The following is a 23,507-nucleotide window of genomic DNA, read 5'->3' as shown; positions in this document are numbered from 1 at the left end:
GAAAAAGCCTGGGCTTTCACCCAAACCTGGAGACTTAAGATAGTTCATCCCCTACAAATTTCAGATGCTCTTGACATTTTTTTTTGTATTCCACATCCCTAAAAACGTAACCAGTGTTAATGTACAGAAAATTTCATCTTCCAGCGGTTAGAAAGAACAGTAGCACACACGAGGTCTGTTCGCAGACTGATGCCACTGTAACACAGGGTTCATTATAGGGTATCCTCTTCTTATTTCGTAACTTGTTAGGATGATTTACTCCCCTCCTCAGTTTCCATAATCTTCCACTTCTCACAGCTGGCTATCAGTGCCTGACATTTGTCACTAACTCTCCACTCCAAGTGCTCAAGACAGCACTGAGGGAGAACACCTGCTACCTAGGTTAGGCACTGGTGATAGTCAGCACAAGCAGGAATTTAATTGCTGCCTAAATCGGGGCCTAGACCTGTCATGCGGACAATGGAGAGAAGTGGGCACCTTCACAGAACAACAAAGAGGACATTTTGATTGCTTTGAGTGCTTAACATAGACGATATAAATAACCCCACAGAAACATCTAAGGTTTAACTTTTGACATTTCTTTCAGGTTTTAGTCCACAAACTAAAGACTCTAATAATCCAAATACTCAGTCTCAGTGTATGTGATAGCAATGGTAGTGATAATAAACACCTGTGTGAGAGACAGAACGTTTATTGTACAGGGATTTTCCATTTGCTCTCTGCTCCTGTAGCTTGTATGTCCTTTGAAAGGTCACATTAAAACACTACTGGTGTAGTGCTCTTGGAGTGTTTGTTTGGGTTTGTTGTTTTTTTTTTTTTGAGGGAAAAGAAAATCTATTCTAACCATATAGCAATTATGTATCTTTCTATACAAAATGCTGCATGAAGATTAGCCTCTTGTGAGCTCCCAGGTGGCTTGCATTTGACACTGAAATATCACCTTTCTTCGGGATCTAACAGCCAGGGAGTTTCATGTCCTGTTCTACTTCCCAGGCCTGTTCTCTTCTTCCTCTCATTAAGTCCAAATCTCCCCATAAAAACTCGATTACTAAATGTATAATTTGAGACCTCTGATAAGCACTGCTTTCCTTTAAAACCTTTAACATCACTCTGGCTTTGGGGCTGACCCACACAAGTTGCACTAGTCTCCTGAGAGTGGCAAAGCAAACACTAATTTCTACAAGAAAAGCAGGGGGAAGAATGAAGTACCAGACACTACACGCTGCTGTACACATCCTCCTCAGCCACCAAAATACACTAACAGACAGTCAAAATAGACTAATATATCAGACCAAGAAGAGTAGTTTTACAGGAATGCAGACTAACTACTGCAAACTCCAAATGTAAAATAAGCACAGAGCCCGATTTATCAACAGGCATCTACACATCCTCCTAATCGTGTATTATCACTTTCTACAGTTTCTTGACCACTGCTGACCACATCATTGTTTGCTACAGTTTCATTATAGTATTGAATATATTTTTAAAACTCCTCCAAATTCTTTCTTAAAGTAATAAGTCTCCCTCTTTCAAAACAGTTCTCACAGAGAGGATGAGAAGGAAGAGCTCCCATGGTGAAGAAAATTATCTCAAAACTGCCTTTCCAATACAATTTGCCCTTGATTGTACCCAGTGACAAGGAGAACCTCTCTCTCTTCCCATGGAAAAAAACAATACACTTTTATATCGAAAAGGCTTCCTAAATACTAGCAGATGCTTTGCTGTCTACACAATCGCAATGTATTTGTGCAGGCAGGATCTCTGAATGTGATGAATCATTCATCTTCTGAGCTTGCTTCTTGGCATGACTCCAGACAGTCATACTGTCAGGGGTGCTGTTTGCCAGCAGCACCTACTTCCACTGCACGAAACCCCCTCTGTATTATGAGATGTGATACAACCTAAAACTAGCCCACTGGCACTACATGGAAGAGATGGATACATGCATGTGCTGAGGGTGATCCATGGGGAAAACAGTGACAAAATAGCTGCTAAATCCTTCCTGCCCCAGCAGAGAGGGTCCTTTATACATGGCTCTCAGGACTCTCTGGTACAACAGCTGCCTAAAATGCAGAGAGAAGCATGGCAGAGGAACCACATCAACTCAGAAAGGGAGACATTCATATCAGCAAGCATCCCACTGGGAACGCAGGGCTCCAGAAAGTGGGAGCTAATCAAAGCCTTACCTTCCCTGTACTGTGCTCTTCTGCTCCACCCCGCTGGGTAAAATGACTGTGAAGTCCACCGATCTGTTTATCATGTTCTCCTTCATGCTCACAAGGTTCTGATCAGAAATTACAGCTGTCTCTGCAGGTGACTTGTGCTCACTGTGAATTCTACTTGCTGCACAAGGTTGATTTGGTGGAGGAGGAGCACGAGCTTTCATTCTTCTCCTTGAGAAATAAAGGCAAGAAGAAAATTAGTAATTTCTCACGAGCAAAGTATAAACACGTTAATAAGAAAATATGTTCTTTCAGCCATAATCTCAGATTGTTTTAAAAAGTCCCTCTAACGCAAGCCATTTTTCTTTATCATGAAACTTTTCAATGGAGTTGCATTTTATTTTTACCTCCTCTCTAAAAATACGCTAATTTTTTAATGATGCACTCACTCCTACTGTTTGCTTTCCATGCCCCAGGAGATGAATCAGTTCCATAATTAGGATATGAAATAATCATTATTCTGTCGACTATGAAGCATGCTCCTATGAAGAGAAAAACAGAAATGCTGGGTCCAGTCCAGACCTGACTCAAGAAAGAGTTGTATTTACATAAATGAATGCTTCCTCCAAGTCAGAATGGCAGGAGTGGAGGCAGGGTGAGGTTTCATTCAGCTATATTTGGGTTCCACAGTATTACTCTACTTGAAATATTGTCTCTTCCTCTGCTCTGAGTAAGTAATATTAAATTTGGCTCATCGTACTTCATAGGGAAGCACCATGAAAAGGTCAACCATGAATGATATCACTTCTTACCATGCAACACTAAGAGATTATAGCTCTTTGACAGCACCCTGAAGAGAGCTCATTCTTCAGTAGCAGGCTATGCGGCATGTATGACATACAGAAAAGCTGCATCAACTTGCACCAAACAAGCAGTGTACTTTGCAGAGATACAAAACCACCACAAACTCAAAGTTTACTTCATTGGCAAGCTGCCAGACAGATAAGCAACATATGTGGCCTGTTAAACGTCTGAATAGCTGGCCTCATACCAAGCACATGTCTAAGAGGATTAATTCTGATGATTAATATCCCAGTGACCTCTTCTGACTAGATTTATGCCTAGTTTAAGTCAGATTTTAGTGTAACAGATGGAAAAAGCACTAAAATATTTACTGAGAAATTATTACCCAGGCTTACTGCCTGCATTTTTTAATCTGTCTGTTTTTAGGGTGCAGGAAAAGAAGAGATTATGATTCTGCACATCATTTTCACCGCACATCATATGCGAACAACATAAACAGAGGTCCAGAAGAGTACAGAAAAGCACTCTAACCCTTAAAAACCTGCAAAGCTTAGTGGTTGAATCAGCCAAGGGCAAAACTGTGTTGGGGGGGGGGGGGGAATATTTAAAAACTGAACAGGATTAATATCAAACCAAACTCTTCTTTTAGAGACAACCTGTATTCTCACAGATAAGAAGACTAAACATACAGTTTGGATTACCAGTGTAAGCTCCTAGCAGAGAAAAAAGTAAGAGCTACATCACATCACAAAAAAAAAAAAAAAAAAAAGAGTTCAGAAACAATCCAAATCCTCTACACTTCTTAATCAGTATTTGCATTTGACGAACAATTTCTATGACATGTCTCAAATCAACTTGCAAAAAAATCACTACACTTCCCCAAAAATGCACATTTCACTGAGACCTCAGCAGGACATTGTAAAATTAGCGGTAATGCAGATACTTCCTTTCATTTCCTGTGTGCATAACAAATAGCATTCTCCACAAATACATAGGAGAGCTACTGCCATATTTACTAGCACACAGCAATTTCTCTTCCATGGGAAATTTTCCCTGAACATTCACTTTTTATCATATATACACCCCATGAGTCATACAGTCATCAGTCACTAACTTGCAGCTCCTACGCTCCTCCCCATGGAGGTGATGGTAAGAAGTTCAAGGCTTTATTGTTTGTCAAACTACCTTGACTTTCTATATGTCCGTGAACCAAACAATTTATTCACTTGTCTATGAAAGAAAAAAAAGAAATTGGTATTCATCTTCTGCTCAGATCCCTTTACGTTTGGCTACAGTTGTTATTTGTAAGCAGGTGGTGAGAGACATGGAAGTTTTGCATAAATCCAGATCATGACAACGTAGCTTTACAATCATTCGGTGCAGCATTTAAGGACTTCAGATCAATTTATAAATGATGTAATTCTTGCCCTCCATAACATCAACTGCATCAATATAAGCAGCTGCAGAGATTCACATCAACTTGTTTCTTAAAACAAGCTTTTCCTTTTTAAAGCTTGTCCTATGATGTGGAGGACAATTCCAATACAGTGCTCCTGGCAGAGTACCAAAGGGGGTGGGAAGAAAAGAAGCAGACAAGTGTCCTGAGCCTGGCAGAACTAGGTTTTTTTAATTATGATTTACCTGGACTTGTAAATTCCAGATCTCACAGTGAACAGAGATAGAGGAAATAAAGCAATGGTAATAAGATAAACATGAAACTGAAATCAGCTGAAACTGAAGAGACTTGAAACTTCGGGGAAGAAGAACGACTGAGTTTTGAAGCTGGTGAAGGAGCTGGAAGTAAATTGGGAGTATGCTACACACGTGTTTGCTCCCTAGCAATAGCATAAAGCTGCATCTGGTTTTCTGAAGGAACAGACAAACAAGGTCAGACACCTCAATACCAATTTATAGCTCTGAAATGGGAGTGTGATTTTTATTTGGCCACTTTTTAAGTACTCTTTACAACCAATTCTGCAGTTACAGACTTTGTACAACACTGCTTGGGGCTGGGTGAGGGGGTCTGTGTCAGGAAATCGGGCATCATACCATCAAAAGCATCACCTGTACATTGATCAGTGATGTTCACTTTACCTCCATAAAATACGTAACAATGCGTATTCTTTTTGGCATTATACAGTCAGGGCCTTTTAGATGCTACAATCTTCCTTTTCTTTTCTGCAGAAAGGACAGTGCAGGTCTGTTTCCTTCAGAGACATCACAGAAAGGAAAAGGCAAAACATTCCCACTAGTGTCTCTAACGTAGCAAGTGTTCAGGTGACCTCATATGAACTTTTCCACAATAACAACTACATACTCTCTTGAAACACTGCAACTGCTTTAAATGCCTGGTTTTCAACATTTTCCAAATGAAGATCTCAAACTATTTCAGTGGAAGCAGATCCCTTTGAAGTTCACATTTGTCGAGCAATACGTGGCACAGATTTGCATTTCCTAGCCAACCTCAGTGGTAGAAAGTAGCTCCGTGAGCCGCAGACTGAAATCCACAGCTCTAGCTCCACCTTGGATCTGCACGAGCAGCTGTTTTCTGACAGGCTCCAGCAACTGCAGTCAGAAGGTGCCGAGAAGCCTGTTAATACTACTGAACGTGAGTCAGAAAAAGAATTCAGCTTTCTCTGTCACAGCCATGATGGTTATAAAGGACAATACAAAAGCACTCCATAATGAAAGCGTTTTTGTTCTCCCACTAAAATAATGCACAGAGGAGGTGTGTGATTTAAAAGCCTGTTTTAAGCATGGGTACTTTCCATGCTATAAACACAACATACTATAAAAATGATGCATACCATTCTTCAGTGTGAGCTAAGTTCAAACTAAACATAGCTCAACAGCAATTTTTTCTCCACAAACATCTTTCACTATGCTCAGTACTGAGACACTCGTTAAGCCCCCCTACCTGCTATTAGTCTGTGGATGAAGTTACAAGTGGGAACATTTCAAACCTATCACTCACTCACAGTTACATGAATGCTTCAATCCAACCCTTGATAAGGAGACAGAGTAAAAACAAGCAGCTGATTCTAATACACAAATGTACAGTGCCTTTTACCAAGGCTTGAAATAGTTCACCTCACTTTATTGTAAGGTGAAAAAAATGCATATAGCCATGAAATAATTAGGCAGAATATATAAATAACCTACCAGCACTGTTCTCAGTAACAGCATCAGGCTTCTCAAAACGGAAAAGGAAAACCAAGAAGCATACTGACCAACAAGACCAGTGTTTCTGTAGTACAGCACACAGAAGAAATGCAACAGAAACGAAGAAAAGTTTCACCAGATTAAGAACTTCAAGACAAGGTAACACAAGCCCTTTGGACCTACACTTTATTAATATATAACTACCAAGCAATAGGATGCAACCTGGACTTTACAATCCCATGCTGAAAAAACATGATCTCTACTTCAAGCAGAAGTGGTCCTGGGACTTCCACCCTCATGGCAACGCTCTGCAGACATTGTCTTTCTTCAGATAAGGTCTAACACAAAAAAAAAGGGGGGGGGGGGGGGGGAAGAGAAGGGGAAAAAAAAAGACAAAAAAAAGAAGTGATCCTACACATTTCCACCATGCTCAAAAAAATCTGGAATCCTCTCTGTCCTGTACGGCAAAGGCAACTTAACAGGTACAGGGAAGAATTCATCCCATGGATGTCAGCAGGAGTTTGGCAAGAGCTCCATACGACACCAGTTTGTAGAATCTGGTCCTTTCTATGTCAATTCTCTCTCTAACCATTAATTTTAAACAAAAAAAAAAACAACCACACAAAACCAAAAAACCCAAACCAAACCAAACAAACAGACAACCCTCAACACAGCAGAATTATGGGCAACATTCATTCTTGATATAGTGAACAACTAGCACAGGACCTCCAGCCCAGTCAAGTCAATTTGCCATCTTGCCAATGCACAAGGCTGGAACAGTTGCAGAGGGTTTCTGCGTGACATCTTTGTACACCCCATCTCATAATTAGGAGGAATATATCAACATGAGAGTGCTTAGTGATGAGTGCAGTACAGAAACGCAGCGTCCCTTGGGCGGAAAACAGGAAACATTGAAGTAAACGTTGTCGACTTTCAGGTGATTGCACTCCTACAGTCTTTTGAGGGGAAATTTATGCACATTGCTGTTTGAGAAAAAAACGCAGGTGAGTACCTTCACTCTCTCTCTCTCTCTCTCTGGCAACTTGCACAGCAAAACTAGAAACACAGCCCTGAGGCACACCTCCTCGTACTCCATCAAGACACAGACAGTGTGGTAGAAGTCACTCCTGCCTAGTGATCTAGCCTGCGAAGCAGATATCCTTCAGAGAATATTTCTTTTTTGCTCTTTGTTGCTCATGGCAAAGCAAAGAAAACCCAGATCACAGGCTGGGAAAAAGACACCCACTATATCGGAATTAATAGTATGTCAAGTTCCTTCTTCGTAAATAAAATCCTTTCAGCTTCTAGATGCAGTAGCTCAGAAAAATTATAACACAACCCAAATGTAAAGGAAATATAAACAGATTAGCACCAACATAAAGCCACCTCAAGAATTTTGAAAATTAAAAACAAAAGTTAAACAAATCCCACAGAGATGGAGAACAGAAACCAGGAGACCATGATAACATCCATAACTACTAAAGAGGCAGGAGTTCATTCAGACAGGCCTACATTGTAAACTAGAGCTCCATTCCACTTTGCCATCTATAACACTTAAATTAACCAATTAAACTGAGTTTTTTGTTTGCTCTTTATTTGGGGAGGGGGGGAGAATTAAAAAAAATAAAAAAAAATCAAAGAACATTCTCAAGTTTACTTAGTCTATCACAGGCAAAATATACCGATTCATTACAAGTATGTGCAACACAGGTAACTTACGCTTTTAAATGTCTCATACATAGCAAGTAAATTACAGGTCTAAAATATATTAACTCTTACAGTAACTTGTTTCCAGTATTATTTTACAACATTTCATAACATTTATAATATTACAAATATAATACACTTTCTAAACAGCTGAAATCTTCAGCAGACACTAAGATCTAATGAAGGGGATTACTCCCAAGTTGATATGGCTCAGCGAACAATTACGGTTCCCTACGTTACTTTATTTCTTTAAATAAGATTTTTTTTTTTTTTAAACAGTCTTTACTCTGAATTCCCTGGCTATTACAGTATATAATTATTTTATGCTTTTCTCTTTTCAAACATCTATTTGAATTTCATATTACTTTTAAAAGATCATTCCATTTCTAAGGCAGGATCACACTGACAGACATGATGAAAACTATTCCCTTGCGGGCGTGATAAAGTCACCCAAAATAGACAAGAAAAAATAATTTGTCTTTGGCAAAGAAATGAAAGTTATTTAATTATATTTTTGATCTTCCATTTGATTCTACTGATGAGAAACCCTACAGCTTTACGTATTTTAAAAATAAAGTTCTAATGCCAGAAGAAAAAAAAGACCAGAAGCAAACTGAATGAGAGCATTTGTAGAAGAGGAAGGAGGGATGGAAGTACATGACCATGCCTGCCCAAGGGTAAAACTGAAGAAAAATAAACAAAAGTCAAGGTGAGATGATACAGTCTAATAGAAGCAGTTCCTAACATCGTATCTCTTAATTTCAAACCTTTGACAAACTTAACCAATCAATCATTAAAAAGCATTGTGCTGCAGTTTCCCGGTCTCAAATGCACAAGTGAATAAACTCATTGTTATAAAATTTGCTACCAGGTACATCTACCCAGACCTGACCCATTTCATGAGAGGCTGAGATGTGTCCCAACAAACAGCAGAGACCTAGCCGCTCCGCTGCTTGTGAAGCATTGCACAGCTGCCAGACAACAGAAAAACAGCTTCCATCTGGCCAGGACTCAGACTCCTGCACTGACACTATGTAGCTGAACTATGGAGAGCTCATCCTCTGGCAGGAACGCCAAATGATTTGTTAGCGTACAGCTGGTATCCTCAAATACACTTTTTTTATATACCACCCACGCTTTCGATTAAGAGTGCGTTATCTTCCAATAAAAGCCTAATCCTCCTTCCAGTCAGAGGCGTTCCCTCAAGATCCAGTACAAAGCAGTTCAAATATCAATTTCATGATACAGTCATTTTTTATGGCCAGAAGAAGCCATAAGCACACTAACCTGATTTCCTCTAGTGCATGGGCCATGCAATTCACCCCACTGCTACTTTAGAGAGCCCTCACTTAAGAGTGAAAGCAAGGACGGAGCTGTACGTGAGGCGGGCTTTAAGTGATCAAGGAATAACATTGCAGCCTACAAATGCTTTTACACCTATTAACCACAGTCACACTAGGGAGCCTGACAGATCTACCTGTATCAGTTCCCAAAACAAAACAAAACAAAACACAAGCCCCTAGAGAAAATCTTTTAAAAAGCAGCCAAGTCCCAGAATTTGGGTAGATGCCCACTGCAGTTAATGAAAACACTGCCTGAATAAGCACTTCAAGGTCTGGCCTAATAGCTGTATCACAGGACTTTTGAGATACCACCCACACGTTCAGTGTGTGGCAAAGAGCACACTACGAACTAGTGCCATCATGTGCAACTCCATCAGGTTGCACATCAGTAAAGAGGAATGAAATGGGAGAGCCGCTAAGATTATGTAATTATTTGCCTCATTTGCTGAAACACATGCTAAAGAAAAACAGAAATCTTTTGTGGTTAAAGGTAAGAAAACATAGATGAGTTACTCTATTTTGGAACGTTAAATTCCTGCAATCTGAACTGTGGTACTATTGCATCTCTGAGTCAGAGATACACCAACAGTTTTAACTCTTTAGCTTGGCAGATGTGATCAAAACAAAACCCCACTAACAATCCATACTGGAGGTTGGGTTAACAAGCCCCACCTTCAAAAAAATTTGGTCTAGAAAAGCAAAAGTAGAAAAATAGCACACTAGGTAGGGGTGGTGAAACCTTGCTCTTTTTACAGTGACATCTGCCAGAGGAGAAGGCTCAGATGAACCAAAACGCTGATAAAGGCAATACACATTTAGGCTTTAGGACGCAAATGTTTAGCCACCAGCATCTGAGCTAAAACTACCTGCCAGTTTCACACTGACCAAAATCAAAAGATTGCCAAGCAATGGCTGTTAAAGTGACTTGCAGCAGAACCAGCAATGCAGCAGTGCAAAACATTCAGTGACCAGCCCTGCAATCCCGTTCCCACCAGTATTTTTGACTTCTTCCTCCGTTATCCACACACTCACATTGTTTTTTCCCCACTCCTCAAGTACTGAGCTATTAGTCTCATTCCATTCCAAGCAAACATAATAATAATAATAATAAAGAAAACACTAAGGGAAACATCACATTGCTCATGCTCATCTGAAATGTTATCCAGTTCCTTCACCTGTGACTACATCAGGCTGCTTTGCATGGTATGCTTACATAGGAAAAGAGAATGACGCTATTTTTATGTTAATGACACTTAAGCACAACGGCACTGGTCAGCAAAAAATAAAAAAGTGTCCCCATGGTACTTAGAAAGACATCCAGAATACTGCCGCTTATACCGTAATATGCCCAAGCCCTGCTGCCAGGGCACTCTGTTCTGTTCTCAGCACTCCCAAATCTTCACTGAGCTGTTTTAAGGATGCTCAGTTTAGCAAACAGGCGGCTACAACCATGCAGACAGCCACTGCACACTGAGCTCCCTGCAGATGGCAAATCCTGTGGCTGAACTGTGAAAACCACAAGGTTAAAACATCATTAACTGGTGAGACAACCAGTGGGACTTCTCAGCATTATTCATGAAGTTATAGTCAGGTTCATGTTGGCTAACTGGATTCTTACTAACCATGCTTACCTGCAGGAAAACACTGGCATGAAAATGTGCTGGTTTTGGCTGGGATAGAGTTAATTTTCTTCATAGTAGCTAGGATGGGGCTATGTTTTGGAATTGTGCTGGAAAGTGTTGATAATTCAGGGATGTTTTCGTTACTGCTGAGCAGTGCTTACACAGAGTCAAGGCCTTTTCTGCTCCTCACACCACCCCACCAGCGAGGAGGCTGGGGGTGCACAAGAACCTGGGAGGGGACACAGCTGGGACAGCTGACCCCAACTGACCAAAGGGATATTCCATACCATATGACATCATTGCTCAGCATATAAAGCTGGGGGAAGAAGAAGGAAGGGGGGGACGTTCGGAGTGATGGCGTTTGTCTTCCCAAGTAAGGGTTACGCGTGATGGAGCCCTGCTTTCCTGGAGATGGCTGAACCCCTGCCTGCCGATGGGAAGTAGCGAATAAATTCCTTGTTTTGCTTTGCTTGCGTGCGTGGCTTTTGCTTTCCCTATTAAACTGTCTTTATCTCAACCCATGAGTTTTCTCATTTTACTCTTCTGATTCTCTCCCCTATCCCACCAGGGGGGAGTGAGCAAGTGGTTGTGTGGTGCTTAGTTGACAGTTGGGTTAAACCACAACAGAAAACAAAGCCAAGAGTATTCCTAAGCAGGCTGGAGTCACTGCTGGCATTGCATCCTCTGCATGTTGTCGGCAAACACGCATCCTTCAGATGCACTCACTCTACTACCCGTCAGCTGTGTTTTTGTGAGGACGCTACAGCTCTCACCTCACTGTGCCGGGTGCCACAACTCCATGCTGAGCTCTCTAGTAACACTCTTAGGTCTGGAAAGGTAACTTATTAGTTGGAATAGGTTTTATTAACATCCAATAATTACATTAGTCTTCATCATGTTTATTAATAGCAAACCAATGAAAGCAATGAGAAGATAATTTGTTTCTAGAGGGGTCAATGACTAAAGATATGATTACGCAAGCCTGAGGCTATCTCAGAAATACTCGCACTGTATGGTATGTCCGCTGAAGTTATAGGTGCTGTACAGATCTCAGTGTGGTTGTCCTTTCTTAATCTCTTATCAACAATCACTTTCAATAAGGCTATTTAAATTAAAAAATATAAAAAGTTTATTGCTTAGCAACACTGATTTATGAACTCTCCTGTGGTGACTTGTACTGTCAATTAAGATGCAACTTCAAGGTGCATCTGCACTGTACTACTGAGCAAACGTATCCCAGACTGTGCTCTATTTTTGCACCCACAGACTTTTTAACCTCACTACCATCTACTGAGAATCACTCTCTAGAGGCTTGAAGAGTCTGTAGATTAGGGCCCTACTGCAGTAAAGTGCTTTATTTATTGTCTGTTTACAAGGGACACAGAAGATGGAACAGTTTTAAAAGAATCAGAGAAAGACAACATATACAGCTAGTGAAATTCTGATGTGTTTTACTGTGCTGGCTAATTCCTAGTTTTGTAATACACTTACAAGCTAGTGGGCACTTCAGTAGAAAATCGCTGACATTGCTATAGAATAATATTCCTACCGATATCTGTTTCAACTAGAAACAGCCTTAAAACAGTGTCCATCTGACATGCAGATGGGGAAGAATTATGTTTAGAATGACTACCTGTTTAAATAAAGTACACCTATGGTAAACATTAACACGCATAACTGTGAGCTGACAGATCATCGTTTCTCACTTAATGAGAATGCTGTAGGAGTATGCTACCGAAGTTCATTTCACCCATTCACCCTTATACAAACAGATCCTACAAAAACAGGCAGACAATGGTAGCTGAGGGAGTTTAGCTCTTTGCAGAATTAAACCTATGTTATTCCATCTACCTCCATGACAAAGGTTTTAATTCATCTGTCTACAAATGGTGGCAAGATCAGTTACTTCAGAAAACCTGCATACCCTAACGTACCAAAGAAGAGGGCACAGACAAAAAGTTAAAGGGTGTGGATCAGAGTAGAGAGGCATCTTGGCTCAGTTCCTGAGCACCCCTTAGATCCAAAAGGGCTTCCCAAAACATTAGAAACACATATTTCCAGACGGAAATTAATCAGTAACAACTAACTCTATGTCTTTACAGGCTGCAGGCCAGAAGGTATCTGCGCTTCTTCTGAAACCTAGAGTTAATCTCTTAAGCTAGATAGTCCCAGGCAGGAGAGACACAAAGCATGGCAGGCAGGCCTACTGAAGCCATTTATTTTCCAGCAGCACGGAGCTCTCCTCAAAGGCGGAAGGCCTCTGTGCTTCCTCTCAAGTTTACTTGCCCTTGGAGAAGCACTCGTGATCTTGTCACAGCTGACCTTACATCAAATTTCTTGGGGTGGGGAGGGGAAGGCTGCATCCAAGTCCAATGCCTGCTGTTCCTATGCATTCAAAATTCCAGAGCTGCTGACACACTGGAGGATAAACGAGGAAACACAATTTAATTATTTTGGATTGCCCAATCTAGAACACCAAAGACATGAATCTACCCTCTTTTTTCATCTAGTTATTCTGTAAATCCTAACTCTGAGAAAACTACATGTCACAGAAGAAGCCAGCACCAGAACTACAGGGCTGACAAGCTTCTCTTTAGAGCTAGAAAAAAATCCCCTAAGAGATCTAACGATGTATTTTTGAGAGATACAGTTTACATTCACTTGCAGAGAAATAGAATCAGAGATGCCAAGATATTCCTTACTCTCTTAATCATCTTCTTAATTAGCATTTATAATTCAGTCTTAATTCATACTCCATCACACAGTAAGAAATCATGTACACCAAGATATTAAAAAAGGTTAATGAAGCAAATATGCAGTGCCAATGAGATAAAGAAATATCCAGCTTCAACAACAGTCTTAACTGTTGTCATAAATACGACCCCGTATTTATGGGATGCCACAGGTGCTTTTATCAGGAAATCCCACTGCTTCAGGAGATTTTCTATGTATTCTCCTGGTGCTGATTTGCTTAATAAAATTTCTTATGAGAACCACATATATTTTGCTTTCACTTTTAAGATATTCTGTTCATTCTGAGAGACACAGGAATCAAGTACTTCTTAGTTTAAATTGAAATTTGAGTATTTTGATTTATTAAAAGCAAATCATAAACTTAATTGTAAAATAATAAACACTACTCCAACTCTACACTGGAGTTGAGACCTACATTAATATAAAAACAGAAAGTCTGATGAAAAAGAAAACTGCCAATATTAACACAGAAAAATACACTTGCAACACCGAACAGCTGATTAGTAGGACTCTGAAGTTTGATCTTGATTTATCAAGCACGAACAGAAATGTTTTAATGATTTTTAAATGTCAGCAAAAACCATTTGTTTAGTTTCCATTTAAAATTCTGTTTAATGTATCCTGTAAGCACATGTGGTACTTAATGGATTTTAAATCTTGCAAAACAAAAAAGGATGTGCTATCAACTGAGCATGTAACAGCCTCATGCAGTGCAAACTAGAGCACACTATGAAGAAAATCTTGATAAATCAGGCATGTCAACACACCCAGACAGTATCAAACGAGAGAGGAAGCAGCCAAATACCCTCCCTCTTTATCACACACATTCAAGTCAGGGACAATTATTCTGGGCATTCTACTGATGTGTGGCACTGGCTCAGGACACAGCAGACAGACAAGAGTCTGGGCCATTACGGACTTTACAGAGTAAAACGAAGACCTTGCATCACCCCCATCCATGGGAATGGTGTTATATATATATAAATGAGAAAACATTACCAAGAGAGCGAACTTATCTACCACTTAGGAGCCTGAAATGCTACTCGGAGATAAGCCAATGCAAACATGCTTGAGGCTGCTCTGTAAGTACTGATGGGGCATCACAGCAGTGACAGCAAAATTGTGTAGACATGCCTGAGCTAGCTGCAAACTCAGCAGAGCCTGCAAAACCCACACAAGAAGCAGGGCATATTAGACTACCTTATAACATGAACTGCCATAGTTATACTAGAAATGGCAAAAGGTGCACATACCTCAAATGCAAGCACCAAACCCCATGATAATTTAGAGCTGGTCTTTTAACCAAGAGAAAAGATGTCTGTCTCCTTGTCAAAAACAAAGAAACAGCAGTATTAATGACATCTGATTTCCTTCAGCTTCCTTGCTTTGTCAGGACTGATTCTGATATCAAAAAAAGTCTCACTGAAGGTTTTCTCAAGTCTGCAGGACTTAATGACTGTCTTCAACTCTGGACCTTATCCTGTAGCTGTCCTCTGAGTGGGGTGGTTACGAGGCCTTTCCTCTCTACCAGCCACCAAATTTCCAGAGACTTATAAAAAGCTATTACATTAAGCTTATCTTTCCCTCTGTCAATTAAACTGAAATCAAACCAATGGCTGAAAAAACAAATAAACAAAGAATTTTTTTTTCAAGAAAATACAGGCAAAGAACATCATCAAATAAACCTCATCTTATATGAAAATCACGTTAAAATCTGGCATTGCATGGTTACATAAGCTGTTGGCAGACTGTGCTGAAACAAGGGTGTCTGTCCCATCTGAAAGCTGCCTCCTGGGAACACTAAATGAAAACAGAAGAGGGAGGGGATTAACTACAGAGTCTCCTCCTCACAACCTATAAAAACCAAAACAAAGAAATCCTGGACTTGGTGAAGTCAATGGGAGTTTTGCCACTGACCTTGCAGAAAGCCAAGTTTTCAGCCTGGCAGAACCTCAGCAGAGCTCAGTTTCATCTCTGTGTTGACAGCCCCGCTTGCTGCCTCCCTCAGCTTGAACACAACTTTCAAGCGCCAGGACAAAGCTGAGCACTGGCAGCATCGCCTCTAGAGAAGCTTTGGGATGCCGAGAGCAACTGCATGGTACTGCCTTGGACATCCAACCAGCTGCCTTTTAGATCTGCGAAGACACAGTTCTCTTATGTTCTTACTACATCTTATCGAAAACTGAAAGTATCAAATATAACTAATGTACAAAAACAAAAACAAAAAAGAAAAACATGGAGATAGGAAAAACAATTAAAAAAACAAGCAAGCCTATCTTCATGTATTACCACCCTGACTTTGTATCATTTCCGATTCTAAAATCAGTCAGAGGTCAAGGAAATCTGAGGACGCAAGATAAAGTTGGAGCTGCCACACCACAACCTCTTTGGTCACCTCCTTTGAAATAGGAAGGTCAGTGGCATAGTGATAATTGGTGAAATTACCAGCATACAGAGAGCACTCCCTGAGCCAGGGCCTAACAGTTGCTCACTTGACACATGCTGGCACCGTTCTTCCCAAAGAGAGATGAGGACACTCAACCGTTAGCAGATCTAGCATCCTCTCCGATGTTCATCGGACTTTCCCAGCCAGGAAAATCCTGGATGCAGCTTACATAGCAAGGTTCCTCCAAACACTTCTGCTGAGCCCAACAAAAACTGCACCCAAGCGAAGCGGCAAGGCAGGTGAAACACAGAGTGAAATCTACCAAAACAAAAGCGAAAGGGACTCACTTTCCTAGCTGAGCCATGGATTTTCCACAATGAATACAGAAGCACAGATGGTGAAAAGGGAGCTGAAAGATTTAAAGACAGCATTTCAAGCTTCTGAAAGTCAGAGCTGGCCCCTCAACAAATAATACAGAATTCCAGTGTTTCTGACAGATCCTCCAGAAAAAATGCTGCCTTTTATTTTGGAACTAAACCAAAAAAACATGCATATTTTTCCCCACTTCCTGAAGCAAAAGTAATAACCTCCTGTATAAGATCTTGTTTATAATGTTGAGTGCCATGCTTGAAATACAGGCCATCACAAAGGCATGCAGACAAGCTTTTTCCCCTCTCACACCCCCTTTTATAGAACAAATTGCAGCAAAAAAAGATTTACTGGTTTTTGTAGATAAAACATACTTTTTTCCACAAAATTCTACCTTCAAAAGGTAGACTACTCAAGAGGTCAGGTTAGTTGTCATTACAAGAGCTCTATTTCAAGATTTTGACAGCCCCTTTTATCTTACTACAACAGACCATGTAAAATCTTACACTCAGTGGGCTATCACAGGCTCATGACATATCCCAAAACAGTACTGCTGTGTGGCTCATACATTGACAGAACTAAACAAAAGCACTGATAGCTTGCATTACTCAAACCTAAACTTTGTTTTTTCTTACCAACAAAACCAAAACTTCCTCCTCTGCGGGCTACCTGGTTAACTCAGGTGTGCCAGAGTACATGTGCCTAATCCCACGCACATCTGCCTACAATGAATCATTAACCCAGTCCTGAAGCAGGAAGGTAAGCAGCAACCAGCCTTAGCCCCATGGACCGTTCATCAGCCTGAGCTGCTGAATGAATGCTAAACCCAATGGAAAAGCAGAGAGTAACCAAAACCAGAGTGGGGTGGAGGAGTCGGGAGGAATTTTGACTAACACAGGCACTAGGACTACTAGGCTTCTTCCCACAGGCCACCACCCACCGCTGAACCTTGCGTCCTAAGTCTAACTGTAGCCCTGAAGAAACGACAGCGATGCCATCCGAGTTACTCCTGCGAGCTCACTCAGCCCCTGCCCTTCAGAATAAATGCCGCTGAATGAGCATGGGCTACTCACACCAGTGTGGGAAGGGCAGAATGTTTTGTTGCACTTTCCTTTCAGGGAAACAAAAGCATCGCACACCAGTGGCTGCTGCACACTGTAATTGAGAAGAGCACAGGCACGCTTCCCACCTTCACAGGACACACAGCATGTAAATGCTGCTTTCCCCTTACCCAAATGATACTATGCATATGTATTTGATGTAGTAAGAATGTTACCAGGGTACATTACATTGTTTCTGCTTCTGAGTCATGGGTAATATATGAAAAGTAGGATTAAATACTATATAAATTGCATTCATTATTTAGATTCAGCTACTTCTGTGCAGCATTGCTTTATTTTCTGTGCAACTTCCAATACAATACTCCTCTACAGTACTTTCAATGAAGAAATTATGACAGACATCTACTGACATAGGCACGAGCAAAGCGGGCTGATCACTCCTTGTTGCTCTGTGGAAGGACGTCACCGAATGCTGCTGGCAAAGCAAGGATGCTTCCAACCCAGACTGCAGCCACCCCAGGCCTCCTAGCAGGCTAAATTCAATCTCACAGCATCAGGGAATGGGATCAGCCAGCGAAGGATGGATGTGTTCAGGAAACTGCTAGACCAAGCTTTTTTCCTCCCACCCTGATCGAGTAGGCTATTATATGCCAAAAATATTACCACGCAATAACGGAAGACATAAGAGATCCGTAACCATCTGTGTGTCATCACCGCCCACGTTCAGAGCTAGGGAAAGAGACACTGCAGGCATTTACGCACCATGGAGTCATTTGTCGGCTATACAGTCGATATCAAACCCTCACAAGAGGATGAGCTGTTTTTGACAAAGCAGTTGGTCTGCTAGGTCCAGAAGCACGGTAACAGAGCACACTGAAGCTTTTGCTTGGCCTGTGAGCGTCAAAACCCGTGTTCCCTGCTATCAAACATCATGTATTCTTTGTGCTTTGTATGAGGCAGCAAACGAATGCCTGGAAGCAGATGCCTCCTAACATAAGCCTGTCATAAGCAGCAACACAAAAAGTCCACCCAGAGTGATTCAAAAACATACATGTGCACACATACAGAGACTAGCCAAAATACTACTTGCAAGCAGTCCCATTGCCCAGTCAATATCCAAAGGCTTATTAATGCATCAACCTTATTCCAATTATCCTGACCACGCTGCTGTTAAAAGCAAGCTATGCTTTATCACAAATGTCCTTGACCACAGGATTAGGTCCAGAGAGATGGGGTAGGAAGAGAAGAGCGAGAATTTCATTTCACCACTGCTTCTCTCAAAGTAAATAATGAATTAAAAGTTTAATCTTTCACTGAATACCTGGCACGTTGATAGTCTTGGCAAATGACAACTAAATTAAACATATATGAACGGTGTCACATAACAAGTCTAACTGCTTATTTTTAAACTTGTAAGAGTCTGAACAATTGAAAATATCTGGGTTGGGCTTACAAAGTAATTCCACGCACCCTTTTCACGCACTCAGTCTGCATAGCTGGTAGTAGTAGATGGCACTGAAAAGAGAGAATAACTCTGAAACAGAGAAACACAAAAGGAAAAACTTCCTATACTCATGATATTAATGAGAAAATAGTATGTAGCATAATATTGTTTTTAATTTCTGCTGCAGAGAAGGATGGGACAGGCTAAGGACGGGACAAAACCTCTGTGTATGAAATTAATATTAAAGAATCAGTGCTAGCATTAAAAAAACACTTCATAAAACAGCCTAACCTTAACCTCACTTAGCAGCCTCTCCCTTGAATCAGCAAACTTATACCCACAAGGAACTGGTGTCAAGTAGACAAGCAGTGTGCTTCTGCATTTTAATTACACATATACATACAAAAAGGGAATTTCTGTCAATTCTTAAACATCTTCACCGTTGAAAGAAGAAACAACTAATGTTAACAGAAATCTTATTCTGGCTTCATTTGGTATTATTTAACAAGTAACTTCTACAGCTAATTAATTCAACCACTTTGCAGTTTCTACTTCAGCCAGTGAAGAAAAGCCACAGACATACGCAGCCCACACACGGCTATGTATTTCCAAGTATTTTCCTAGATATTTTCTTGATATAAATTGGGGGGAAGGAGGGGAAGAGTATTTAAAGGACACGTATACAGGCCTGCACATCTAACTAGAAAGGCAAATCTTCGTCCCAGTGCCCGACCAACAGCATCCACCTGGGTTCATGCCGGTCCCGCAGGTGAGGCACAGGCAGCGCAGGGGCTGGGCGCAGCCATTTCTTCCCACTGCCGTGTCCTCCTCACTCTTATCTTCCTCCTCACCTGTCTCTTCCACGGGCTGCAGTGCCCTTCAGGGCGCTACCAGCTCAGCCATGGTGCCTCCTGCGGCACTGGCCCCACTGCTCCCTCGTCTCAGCTTTTTCTGCCCTTTCTCACAGGGGGTTTCCCCGAGGCACATGCCCGTGGCTGAGGGGCTCAGCTGTGCCTTGCGGTGGGGCCGCTGGAGCCGGCTGGAACCGGCTGTGTCCAGCATGGGACAGCCCCGGCCACTCCTCACAGAGGCCTCCCCTGCAGGCCCTGCGCCAACACCTTGCCAGTTATACACAGTACAGTTAATAATTAGCACCACTGGCTAAAATGAAGCAACAAAGAAGCTTCACTTTCCATTCGGCTTCTCCAGTCAAGGCAAGTTCCCTGGGAATCCGCAGCTGAGGCACAAGTGGAGGCTGCGGGACAGTAAGGTCCCATCCATTTCTCTGCTGCAGGCAGATCCCTCCACCTCTTCCAGCTCATCCAGCTCTCCTTCTCTGGCAACACACCACAGCAAAGCACTCACACACTGTGGAAGTGAAGAGCTAGCAGAGATGAATAGAGTAAAAAGGTTTCCTGATGATGTGCCCAATGATCTACCAACAGGCCACCCTGCAGCACCTGGGCTGCCTGAGACCCACAAGTGGTTTAAGTGTCAGGCTGCATGCAAGCAGCCTTGTGTGAGACAATTCAGTCTCCGGCTATAGAGGAACACAAACCAACAGTGCCAGCTGAAGCCAACATCAGCAAATCCCACTAAAACCCAGGTTCATGCTGAGCCCAAGAAGGCTACGCAATAAAAACAATGCAAAACTCTCAGGGTCAGTTCATCTCTCCCCTTGAGCCACCCAGTCCACCTTCACTTCATGTCGAATGCAGTATGTGCTTTCTGAAACTACACAAGAAAACCATGAAGGTCAATGAGAAGCTTCACCTGTGGTGCAGAGATGGCAGAATTCCTCATTCTAAGGCCACCACCACAGGATCATACACTGCCTCAGGATTTTGGCACGAGGACTTCAGTCTTACCTGTGTCCTGCAGCTTTGGCTGGCGGTACACCTACAGAGGCACTATCAACACAAAATCTCCAATTATTTTGAGAAAAATGAAGTTACATTTCATTTTTGCCCTCATTTTGTCCCCCACTCACTTAACTCGAGCACACTAGTGATACAGAAATGTGTTACTTGTAAGTGATCAGTTATGAATACTTTTAGACAAACTTTTATCAAACTTTGAAAGTCTACCATTCAAACAAGCTAGACCTCTTCTTTAATTAAAATAAACTTACAAAACTTTCATGAATACAGAGATAAAACAAACCACCCAAGCATCCAGTAAAATCAAATACATAAAGAGGTGTATAAACACTAGTTTCTTAAAGCCAACTCAAGGATTGCTACTTCAATGCCAAATGCTGAAGCAAGGCAACTGCAGCTTCTTCTTACAGTAACACAGCACAGGGATGCAGCAACACATCTGGACGGTGGCAGACAGGCTCTGTATACTGTTCAAACTATAAAACCCCATCCCCGCATTTTTACTTCAGGTTTTCAATTACCTTGTTACTGAATACATGCCAGTAACCAGGGACTGCAAGCATTAAAATACTAACTTCTCACACAGGTTAAGTCAGCAGCAATGGTCTTAAAAACAAAGAGCCAAATTCTGATATTCCTACTAAACTCAGGATCTTCAAAAACATGACACCGTTTAAACAAAGCAACTCATGACACAGAAGTACCCGTCACTGTTAGTAAGGGACCTGTACTCCCACAGACATCCTTCTGCTCACACCCTTGCACCCTTTTTTTGAGTCAAAAGAGAGCTACAGTGGCTCAAACACAGCTTTCAGAGTTCAAGAGAGTTTCCTGATCATTTGCTGTGGCCACCTGTTGTTAAAATGGTTCTGTAAAACATCATCAAGGAGTATGTATCTATTTAAATTACTCACATTTATAGCATTGCTTCTGTTTTCAGAGCTTTAAAACCTGTTATGTTTCTCTTGGGAGGGAAGAAAAGGAGAGGGAAAAAAAAAAGGTATTTATTCATATTGATACTGAACACTTGTGTCTCGATGCTGATAACTACTTTTAAGGAATCAACAATTCGGTCAGGTGTTTGACTGCAGTTTTAAGTGAGCACATCTACATGAACAGGCATAGGACCAGTGAGGCCAAGGCACCACCCGGGGGAGCTCGGCCACCCACGGGACCACGAGCAGCAAGGCCTCCCTCCACCTGAATTTAAACCCAAGCTTTAGCAGGCTGGCAGCAGCTGCTCATACCCTGTTCTTTTAAACACTATTTTTAGCTACTGCGTTCTTATTGTTCACAATGAAAAACAAATACAAGAGCCAAAAGAGAAATCCCCTTTCCTTTGGCAAAACTGTGCTAATTACACCATCATTAGAGAACGAACTTACTCGAATCACAAAAGGCAAACAGGCATCTCACCTAACTATATTGGCCAGGGGGGTAACAACAACAATCTGGCTGATTTTGTAACAATCCTTACAGAAATAAAATTGATAAATGTTTAATGCCCTTGGTATGTGAATCAGCACAGTCCATTACATTAACGGAACAACCCTAACTTAACCAATGAAATAATCTGCTCCTGTGATCTCTTTAACATACACATCCTATTACCAAACTTTATTTCTGAGCAAAATGTCTGTATGTCAAACTAACAGTGAAATTGAGAGCTTTCATTTTTTTCATATTCAAAAAAAATAATCATATGAAATTTATTAAAGGAAACTATGCACAAGGCGTGGAGATTTTAAATTGTTTCCAGTTATCATTACACCAACAGAACTAAAAATGTATATGATTAAAAAATGTGAGTATGTACGAAACATATTTCTAGCATTTTATTATTACTTAAAGAATGGGAAACCAGTGGTTGATTTTTTATGATCATTTCCTGATTGTACAGCAAACCCAAGATACAGTAACTGCAATGCTACCCTTCTAAAATCTAGTAGTCTGGGGCATGAATCACGTCTTCGGGATGGAAGGCATCAGGAGAAAAAGAAAGAATACGAAAGCTGTATTTGTACAAACTGGAAAAAGAGGAAAAATTAACTTACAGGAACAAAGACAATAAAAATTTAAGAAAGACACAGACAGAAAGAGATGGAAGAGACAGACATATGGCCTGCCAGATCAATCCTCTCTTGTCAACTGCTGGTAAAAAGGTATGCTTAAAAAGAATGGTGGAGTACTATAAATCTGAAAAACTGATAAAAGGATGAAAAAGCCTAAATCCAGCTGGGAAACAAGGAAGAGGAAATACGTACCTTCTTCTGAAAACATTCATTATTTTACATTATACATTACTACTGAACCACTCACTCTCATCACACTTTACTTCTATTAATTACCTGTGTCCTAATAAGGAGTAACATTTTAGATTTTCAGCAAAATTTGTAGCCATTAATAACAGGCAGGCAAGCTATCCCTTTTCGTAAGATGGAAATGGAGAAAAAGAGTGGGGAGCAAGTGCCCCCTCCCTCCAAAAATCAACAGCAGGGCTGCCAGAAGAATTTGATGCATGAACTACTAGATTTTGCTTCTTTGCCCACACAGAGGGATTAAGAGCTGGGGTTTTCTGAACCTAACCTCCTACAAATATTTTCATTAGCTAATACTAAGCAATCTGTTGTTCTGCAACTTGGCCCTCAGTTTAAAACAACTCACTTTTATGTTTTTAATTATTTTTTAAGAATGGAAGTGACACTCTATACAGACTTAACCGAAGGCTGTTTAAAGTGCCATGCTTTCCAGCTGAAAAGAGTCTGCAGAGAAACCTAGTACTGCCAGATACCCAGTGTATCTGTTCTTTTTTT

General features: G+C 41.1%; 1 protein-coding gene across 1 annotated transcript in view; it reads right to left on the bottom strand.

The window, feature by feature from the left end:
• COBL (cordon-bleu WH2 repeat protein) overlaps positions 1 to 23,507 on the bottom strand; it is a 157,193-nt gene that overhangs the window by 110,530 nt on the left and 23,156 nt on the right. Inside the window, 1 exon segment of the mRNA XM_050890877.1 lies at positions 2,187 to 2,393. Coding sequence (XP_050746834.1) covers positions 2,187 to 2,393 — 207 coding nt within the window.

The sequence above is a fragment of the Gymnogyps californianus genome, chromosome 2 (genome assembly GCF_018139145.2).
Source record: "Gymnogyps californianus isolate 813 chromosome 2, ASM1813914v2, whole genome shotgun sequence".
NCBI lineage: Eukaryota > Metazoa > Chordata > Aves > Accipitriformes > Cathartidae > Gymnogyps > Gymnogyps californianus.
This window is presented reverse-complemented; position numbering and strand designations above follow the sequence as displayed.